Source organism: Vidua chalybeata, chromosome 9 (genome assembly GCF_026979565.1).
Source record: "Vidua chalybeata isolate OUT-0048 chromosome 9, bVidCha1 merged haplotype, whole genome shotgun sequence".
In the NCBI taxonomy this organism is placed as follows: Eukaryota; Metazoa; Chordata; class Aves; order Passeriformes; family Viduidae; genus Vidua; species Vidua chalybeata.
Genome location: NC_071538.1, coordinates 29,662,514 through 29,672,092, shown reverse-complemented (window position 1 = coordinate 29,672,092; position 9,579 = coordinate 29,662,514). Strand labels below are relative to the sequence as shown.

General features: G+C 43.5%; 1 protein-coding gene across 3 annotated transcripts in view; it reads right to left on the bottom strand.

Moving 5' to 3' along the window:
* Positions 1-1,343: 1,343 nt before the first annotated feature.
* The window catches only part of PLA2G4A (phospholipase A2 group IVA), a 70,912-nt gene continuing 62,676 nt past the window's right edge, over positions 1,344-9,579 (bottom strand). For all 3 annotated transcript variants that reach the window (XM_053950250.1, XM_053950249.1, XM_053950248.1), the window contains exons 16-19: positions 6,905-7,089; positions 3,916-4,111; positions 3,560-3,717; positions 1,344-2,755 (exon numbers count right to left, since the gene is read on the bottom strand). In XM_053950250.1, the coding sequence (XP_053806225.1) occupies positions 2,624-2,755; positions 3,560-3,717; positions 3,916-4,111; positions 6,905-7,089 (671 nt within the window). In that variant the 3' untranslated portion in view covers positions 1,344-2,623. The remainder of the gene's footprint in view (positions 2,756-3,559; positions 3,718-3,915; positions 4,112-6,904; positions 7,090-9,579) is intronic.

Below are 9,579 nucleotides of genomic sequence, written 5' to 3'. Positions count from 1 at the left end.
CCAGCAGTCAGTGAGGGGTGAATTTACAGCTCCAGGAAACGTCTGCTCCGCTTTGCTTCCAGCGAGCAGCAGAGCAAGACCTGTTATGTCAACACAAGTGGTTGCACAATCTGGTGTTTGATCCCACATCCACTCACGAGCACACGCAGCTCTCCTGGAAAACCAGCTCTGTGTGCTCTGTAGGAACAGCTCTGCAGGTCATCACTCAGTGCTCAGGTGTCATCCCACAGACAAAACATGCCCAGGGGAACGGAAAAGGGCATTGGCTGCAGCCCCAGGCCCTGCCAAAACACATTTTCTTCTCACCAACACAAACACGCCAAGGCCACCGCTACAGAGCTCCAGTGCAGCCCAGGTCAGTGGGATTTATTCTGAACATTCCTTTCTGCTGGTAAAGGAAAAGGCAGGCAGAGATTTCCTGTGCCCATCCCAGCACTGCAGCCTGCCCCAAGGTCCCAAGGAAGAGATGCTCATGGCCACCCTCAGTGCTGGGTGTCCCAGAGCCCACCAGAGCTGCTCTCCAGAGACCACCAGAGCTGTTTTCCAGGGCCCACCAGGGCTGCTCTCCAGACAACACTAGAGCTGCTCTCCAGAGACCACCAGAGATGTTTTCCAGAGCCCACCAGAGCTACTCTCCAGAGAACACCAGAGATGTTTTCCAGAGCCCACCAGAGCTACTCTCCAGAGAACACCAGAGATGTTTTCCAGAGCCGTTTTCCCACCAGAGCTGCTCTCCACAGCCCACAACAGCCATTTTTCCAGGGCCCACCAGAGCTGGTTTCCAGACCCCTACCAGAGCTGTTTTCCAGGAACTGAGCTCACCCCCAAGGCTTCACCCCCTTCACCAGTGCAGGGTGGCACTTCCATGTCCTTCAGGCATGAAGGATCTTCATGTGCTGCCCCTACAGTAATGTTTGAAGCCTGAAAGGATTCATTCTCTAAATCCACCTTTTTATGCCTCCTAGGGATCACATGCTGGGTTGGGAAAAAAAACTGTACACACAAAGCAGAAGAACCTGGATTAAAGGGAGGGAAAATGAGAAAGGATCAACATTTCTAGGTATGGGAAAACTCTGTGTGGTTGGTGTCACATTGTGTGTCAGAAGAAGGTTTTTCCTGCAATATTATTCTCCTTCCACATTATTTTTAATAATGTCTATGGAACTTCCCTGCTTTATAAGGAATCCAAGATTGAAGGCAGCAAAGACTCATCCCATGCACTGTCAGTCTTGTGAGCTGCCCCACACCTCTTCACAAAAAAACTGAAAATAGCCCACAAATTATCAAAATAAAACTGTCTGAAAACAGCAGGTGACAAATATAGTTTTATTTTTTATCATCTGGTAACACTGTGATAATATAAATTGTATAAAGCTGATAAAACTCTTCCATGAAACAGAGTAGGTACATATTATAAAATAAAAAATACAAATATTACATTACCAAAAGGAAAGGCGACATTTAAAAGAAAATATTACAATAATATAATGGTACCAGTTCCTTTCCATATTCCAGAATTTATGGAAAATGTTTAAATTATGCAGCACTAAGATAAGTTACTTTTATTTTCTCCCTTGATTTTAAACATGCACTAACTCAAACAGAAATAAAACCTATTGATCAATAAAGGAAATGTTATTTAACCACACAACTTTGCATGTAGACTTGGACCAACCTAGGCTAGTGGGAGGTGTCCCTGCCTATGGCAGGGGGTGGAATGAAATCAACTTTAAGATCCCTTCCACCCCCAACCATTCCATAATTCTTTGGTGCAGTGGCTGTTAAAAGAAATGCACTGTAATTATTTCCCTTCCCAGGGATTTACTGATTTTAGCAACTAAAGTTTTCAGAGGTGCAGCTGCATTTTCTGTGCATTTGCATGGTTGCAGCAATACTGGTTGAGATGGTACTGAAATAATCTCTCTCTATGCACGGTCTTTCATTATTCAAAGTACTAAGAATATATGTTTAAAATAGCCCTTAAGACTTCACATTCTTACCTGGGCACGTTCTACCAATCCCCAGCGAACATTGCCACTGTCCCTTTGCAGAAATGTGTTGTTTTAATCATGCTCAAATGCAAAATCACTGTCAATTCATGAAGAAACATTCAGGTCAGAAATACACAAACAATAATTTAACACATGGTTGCCAGTAGCTCAAGAGTTCAAGCAATGTAATTTTGAGGATTAAATAAGAAAAAGAAAGTATCAGAGGTTTCGTTTTTTGCTGAGTGGTACAGACATTCTCATATAGCAGTAAAGTGGATTTCATTTTTCTTTTCTAATTCCATCTTACCCTTCAAGCTATGCCAAATTTACATCAATTAAAATCAAATTACCCCCCCCCAAAAGAAACCAATTGTTTACAATTTTATATGAAAACAAAAAGACACTGAACCAAATGATCTCCAACTAATTCCACAGTTCTAAAAACAAAGATCTCAACCTACTGAAATGTTTTTATCTCTCATAAAAGCAGTACAAGGAACGTGAGCATTCACAAGAAGATGTGTTCACGAGTGTTGCACAGCCCTGAGAGGAGCAGGGATGCTCCACTCCAGTCCTTTTGCCTGCAGTTCCAAAGGCAGGAGCAGTTTCTGGGCAGGGCAGGGGCACAGCCTCTACGTGTGGTTGTTGTTGAGGTTGCTCTTGTTGAAGAACCTCCTGGCCTCCACACTGCTGAGGGACACGGAGCAGCGCGAGGGGTTCTGCTTCCTGTACTCGATGCTCTCCATCATCGCCTCCTTGATCACCTGCAGCCAGCAGCAGAACTCACATCTCAGCACTTGGAAATGGACAGAAACAGCCCCTCCTCCCATTAACAGCTGCTGCTCCCACTTTTAGCTCCCCTCCATCACTGAGCAGAGGGATCAACGAGTTTTAGTACAAATAGTATTTCTTGAGTGTATAAAATACTGATTTTAATGTGGTTAGTAAAAATATGAGGGAGGCCACTAACACCAAAGAAGTCACACAAAAATATACAGTATTTAAAAAGCCCCAGTGAAACTCAGAAATGTAAATCCAAACATTGAGAAAAACCCATATTTCAAGGATGTAGAAAGTAATTATTATGTTGAGAAAGATTAAATCTTCACTTTTATTTCCTTTGTGCTGATGTAACAAGTTTTCTTCACTATATTGATTAAAACCCCTGTATCTTTATCTGGGATGGTCATTACACTTGTCACTCCACAGATGTTGGGATCATGATGTCATGTTTCACTATCAATTACAAATAATTATTACTGAGTTAGCTGATAAAGAAATTTCCTTCAGAGAAAACCTCCAGTGTCCTTTTTGTCCAATTAGACCAAAAAAACACCCTGAGTATGAAGTCCTGCATATCATGTTTACATCTTTAACAGTGCCCTTTGCTCAGCTATCCTGAATGGTTTGGGATTGTAAAATGGCAAAACCAAGGCAAGAACCAAATGAGAAAATCAGGCAAACACTGAGGCAAAGCCCTGTACCTTCTGTAGGGCAGATCTGGGGCTTTCCTCACATCACCCGCTTCCCCCTGTAACAATCCAGCCCCTTTAACCCTCCATACTTACATCCATGTTGTTGAGGGTGTTGAATTCCATGAGGTCATGGAGTCTCTTGAAAGCCTCATTGGGATACTGGAAGTTGAAGGTAGAGAAAGGTGTGTCTGGATCATCAAAAATATCAAAGTCTGCAAAATCCTTTTCTTCTTGTGTTTCTCTGGGAACGCCTGCACAGGACAGATACAAAAATTCCATCCAAATGTTAGGGCTGAGGATTTTATTATTTTTAACAGCTCCTTTGAATTAATTCCCTAAGGACTACAGACAAAGCTGGAGTTGTTTCAGAGGTAAAACATTCCTAGTACATAACCACCAAGTGATTCCAGAGGAACAGGTGGATTCAGCATCAGGAATTGTGAGCTCACCTGGAGCTTTGTACTTCCTGAAGTCGATGTTGGCCAGCACGAAGTGGATGATGGTTGGACAGTCCTTCTCCGAGGAGGTGTCCTTTGGTTTGAAAACATAGCACTCCTTCATGCCCTCCCTGTCAAACACGTTGGGGTCTATCTTGGGGAAAGGAAGCTTGTTCATTTTGGCCCATTTTTCAGCCAGCAGGATTTCCTGGAAAGAGGAGAAAGACTCAGGTGCACAAAAGCTTCCACTGCAAAGGCAGGAGGTGTGCAGAGACAGGGATCATGTTGGGTGGTTAATGTAATCTGTAAATTAGTAAGTCTCCAACACAGGAAGGACATGGAGGGAGTCCAGAGGAGCAGCTCTGCTGGGAAGAAAGACTGGGAGAGTTGGGATGGTGCAGCCTGGAGAGGAGAAGCTTCAGGGTGATCTCATTGTGACCTTCCAGCGCCTGAAGGAGCCGACAGGAAACATGGAGAGAGACAATTTCCAAGAGATGGAGTGACAGGACACAGGGAATAGCTTCCCACTGCCAGAGAGTAGGTTTAGATGGGATATTGGGAAGAAATCCTTTTCTGTGAGGGTGGGCACAGGGTGCCCAGAGAAGCTGTGGCTGCCCCTGGATCCCTGGCAGTGTCCAAGGCCAGGATGGATTGGGCTTGGAGCACCCTGGGATAGCAGAAGGTGTTCCTGCCATGGCAGGGGTGGGATGAGGTTAATGTCCCTTCCAGCCCAAACCACCCTGTGGTTCTCAGGACTAATCAAGTCCATCTCAGCACTGATGACCCAGCAGGACCAACTGAGCACCTCACTCACCCTGCCCAGGCTCCACCACCTGCCACATGAGTCACAGGAAGGAATGTGGTCTGCCCCAGAAACCTGGGGGTGAATTTACAGAGCTGACAGTGAGGGAAAAGCCATCCATAATTTTACTTTGCAAAGCAGTACCAGTGCTGTGGCAACCACTGAGAGCTCCTAAACACCAGGCCATGCATTGCTGTACTCAGAATTAATCCCCACACTCAGGGGTTTCTCAAAGCACGCCGAGTGGAGAGCTCTGGAAAACAGGATTCTTTTTCCTCATGACAACCCAGTAAACAAGATAATTTGTAAATAATGACTCAGAAGCATGTAATGAGGGTGTGTGAGAGGGAGGAGAGGGAAGGTCAAACATCTTTAATCTTGGTTTTCAATGAAATAGGACCCTTCTCTGGCCTACTGTTTTGGATACGCAGGAGATTAAGAGATAGTGGGTGTAAAATGGTAAACCAAGGCTCAAGTCATTGAGTAAAATATTAGAGTGCTACCATAGATACAGGCCCACTTCTGAAGTGGCATTTGCTCTTTGCAATGCACCAATGGGACAGAACTGGTTCCTGTTCCTGTCCTCTGCCTCAGGAATACACCTGTGTCTGTCTCAGCAAACATCCACTTGTGCTCCAGAAACAATTCCCTTCTACAGAGGCTTCTGGAAAACCTCAGGCACCATCTAGTTTTCCCACCATTTTTTAATCGTGTTGAGGAATTTTTTGCATTTTGAAAATGAAGGTTTAGAGAAAAACCTTCAGGATGCCACTTGAGTGCTCACTAATCTCTCCATGTCCCCCAAAACAATCCAGAAAATTGCAGCTTACAATGACAGAATGCTAAGGGTAGCAGGGGTGACCATATACAGCCCTTTGCATGGACTCCACCTGTGGAATGTTAAAAAAAGGGAGGAAAAAGATGTTTCAGAAGCAATGGCAGTGCTGTGTCAGCAAATTTAGCTGCTAGGGCAAACACTCTTGACAAAAAAAGGAGATATATTCTTATGCAAATAGAATATTAAAGGAAAAAACAGACTCTGGGATTCAGTTATTTAAAGAAAAACAAAGGGTCTCAAGCACTAGGAAGTCTTTTCAGTGCTCTATTCTCCCCAGTAGCCCCAAGAGATCTAGAGATTACAGGAATTTCTTCTTTTTATTCTGTAATTTGGCTTTGCAGTTGGCAGCACTGATGTCAAGTTCATTTTGCTACTGCTGTTATTTTCTAATGTTGTTTTGTGGGTTTTGTCACTCCATAACAGCTGCAGAAAAAGAATTCTCCATTTGTTCTAACTGAAATTTGTCTGTAAAGCAACAAGGAATGCCAGTTGTTTCTCAAACAGGAATGTTTTCTGAGTTCCCTTAAAAATAATTTTAAAAATCCATTTGAGTTTGAAATAAATGACTCTTTTGAGGATGGTAGAATCACTACTGTTGGAAAAGACCTCTAAGATCACACACAACCAAATCGCACCATGCCCACTAAACAACAGCACAAAGTGAGAAGCTCACAGCAGTCTCTGAAGTGCTGGTTTTTCTGTAGCAGTTACCAAAATGATCCATGTAAAGGCTTTGGGATCAGCTGGAGCTGTGTGGATGTGCAGGTTGTACAGACTGACAGCTGCGCTTTCCACACCTGCTGCAGAAAGCAGCCATGGCATTTACTCCCTGTTCTCCTGTTGCTGTTTTACTCTGGGCTGGATGGATGTAAGAGTTCCACTTAAACCAGTGCTGGGATTATCCTGGTGAGATGTAAATGAACAGTTAGCCCTGATTCCAAAAGGTTATTTATTTAGCAATCCTGAGATGATGCATTTCTGCAAGATGATGACACGAAACCATCCATTTACATCACAACACACAGAGGAGAGCAGCTGGGCGGAGGGAGACTACGGCTGGGAAAATGACTTAATTGTTTAATTCTGACAGAAAATAAAACTCTGCAATCAGTGCCAAAGCAAAACTTCCATAAAAACAACCGAGCTCCTGCTTCAAAGCAAGCTCATTATCCCTCTTTGTGCCAGCTGCCTCATGAAGGCATGCAAACAGGAACTGAGGCACAGGGCAATATTTTGCCTTGACGTGGAAAGAAATATTCCAAAGATGTGGATACAACAGCACCAAGACCTTTCTGGGACCATGAGGAATAGAACCGAGTCACCTTGAACTCCTGAAGGCAGGAAGGGTCTGTGTCACTTACTTTGAAAGGAGGGCTGGAATCACTTGGCCTGGCTGAGAAATCAAAGGAGATGATGAGATCCACACCTCTCTGGGGCCTTAGGATGAGCGGGTAGGGCAGGTTAAAGGTCAGCCCACTGTCCACAATGTGGATCTTCTTGCTCTTCACATCCAGGGGCTCATAGATCCTCTCAAACTCGTCAGGATCTGCGTGGAACACGGGAAAACCAAACCAAGCAGGGACACCTGAGTTAAGAACTGAGGTTCTGATGAGCTTTCCAGTGCTTCCCAGGTTCTGGGAAGAGCATGGAATTTGACCTGCACAGTGTATGTCAAGAGACATATGGGGGTGTCAGAGGATGGTCCCAGACTCTGTTCAGTGGTGCCAGTGACAGGACAAGGAGCAATGGCCATAAACTAAAACACAACAAGCTCCACATCAACACGAGGAGGAACTTCTTCCCTTGGAGGGTGCAGAGCCCTGGAACAGCTGCCTGGGGAGTGGAATCTCCCTGTCTGGAGACATCCCAAACCCCCCTGGACGTGCCCCTGTGTCACCTGCTCTGGGTGACCCTGCCTGGGCAGGGGGTTGGACTGGCTGATCTCCAGAGGTCTTCCAACCCTAATATTCTGTGAGCCCCTCAGTGTCCTACAACCCCTACCCAAACCTATTCCCCCAGGCTCCTTCCCAATCCCACATCCTTCCTAGCTCTCCCAAATTTACCCAGAAATCCTCAATGTGGCTCTGCCCTCCTGTGACACTTGTCAGTGTCTGTTTCTGCTCATTAAATTGGGACTATCAGATCTTGTTTTCCAACCTGCACCAGACCTGATGACCTCACACTCACCACTCCAGCAGGAACAAAGAGAAATAGTGACCCATATCCCTAATTCAGGCACTGGACAGAATTCCCTGCCAGCCACTTGCTGCTGGTGCTGTCCCACTGTGGTATCCACCACTGTTTTCTCTAAGCCCAACCTGATGATGTTTCCCTCTAACCCCAACATTCCCTCAGGTACAGCTCAGGAAAAAACAATCCATTTTCCCTGGGTGTCTTCACACTTGTCCAGGTCTCTGGACACTAGAAAATGAAAGTGTCTGGACACTACTAAACTATCCCTGCTGTAATTAAAAACTTTCCCCCAACAGTCTTTTCTTGTTCTTACAAATATTTCCAGTGCATGGTTTTGCTTTTCACCAAAAAATCTAATGCTCATATCTGTAGAGGGCAGTGTAATGTAAGGAATGCTGGATAGAAAAATGAAATTATTTCTGCTATAATTGAATTTCCTGGCACCTACTTATTGACAATGATAGTAATCTGGGGAAAAAAATGGCATTTTTGAAGCAAAGAAAATCTATAGAAAATAACTCTAAGTTTTGTCCCTGTCATTTCAGGAGCAGCATGTTGTGAGGACCAAACAAAATCTTAAAACAGATTATTTCATTTATTTCTGTTGTTATTTATAAGAGGACTCTTTTCTAAATAATAAGGCACCAATTTCCCACTATTTGCCTTGATTTCTAAAGGAGAGAACAGTTTAAATCACTGCATATTGTTAAAGGGCTAAGTGTGTTTATAAACCTATTTTAGAACTAGATGTATTTCATAATCATAAATTAGCATAAGTGAAAAAAAATGTATCAGTACTTATCAAATTCATCAAAATTTTAAAAAACAGTAAAAAACCCACATTGACTGCAGTTCTCTTTAGCACAAGTACACCAATCTGGTTTTCCTCTTCTTGTTTAAAGAAAACATGTCAAGTATAATTTAACCCTTGTTTTCACTAGAACTTCTAAGGAATTGCAAAAATATTTTTTCTCAAGTTTCATCTTTTCTTATGTTACAAAAATTGAATTTGAAAGATCCTTTAATCAGGAACAGCATCAGCTGTAACAGTGTTTGTGATGGGAGTGTTATTACTGCCACACAAACTTCCTCCCAACACTGAAGAACGAGATGGATCCTCTTGCTTACAGCCCTCATGACCCTAAAATCAAATTTATCAAAATAATCTTATTATATTTTAAAGGAGAAAATGTCTTCATGTTGTCGATAAATTTATAACAGCCATATAAATGGGTTTTAGTAATCACAGTCTTCATAGAATCCCAGAATCCCAGAGCCTGGGACATGACTTTTCAGTCTTTTAGGAAAGATGCATTCCTATTACCAGCACCTTTCAGTCCATCAAACAGCAGACTGGGAGAAAATGGGAGGACAATTTGGGACAGGGTTTAGTGGTAGTGCTGGGTTGATGGTTGGACCTGATGATCTTAAAGGCTTTTTCCAGCCTTAACAACTCCGTGGGTCTGTGTTTACCAGCCCAGCTCCATGTTTAGCCAGCTCAGTCCTGTCAGCTTCCCAGCAATGGGATACACAGACAGATATTTGTTAGGAAATCATAGAGGGCACGTCCTAGAGACCAAATCTGCCACAGCTCCAGTGGGAGGAGGGCAGATCAGAAGGGCACTTGCTACTGACGTCCATCTACTACAACTGTTTCCATAAATACTGAAGTAAGGAAGCAGGGATTAGGGGTTATTTTTCCCCATTGTTATGCACTTGGCATTTTCTCAAATCATTCTGGTGTGTTGTAACATCAAGAAAAGAAACAGAACAACTCTGAGTTCAGAATGAAATCACTCCTGATGAAATAAGAAAATGTTTAGCATTATCTCCACAAATAGAA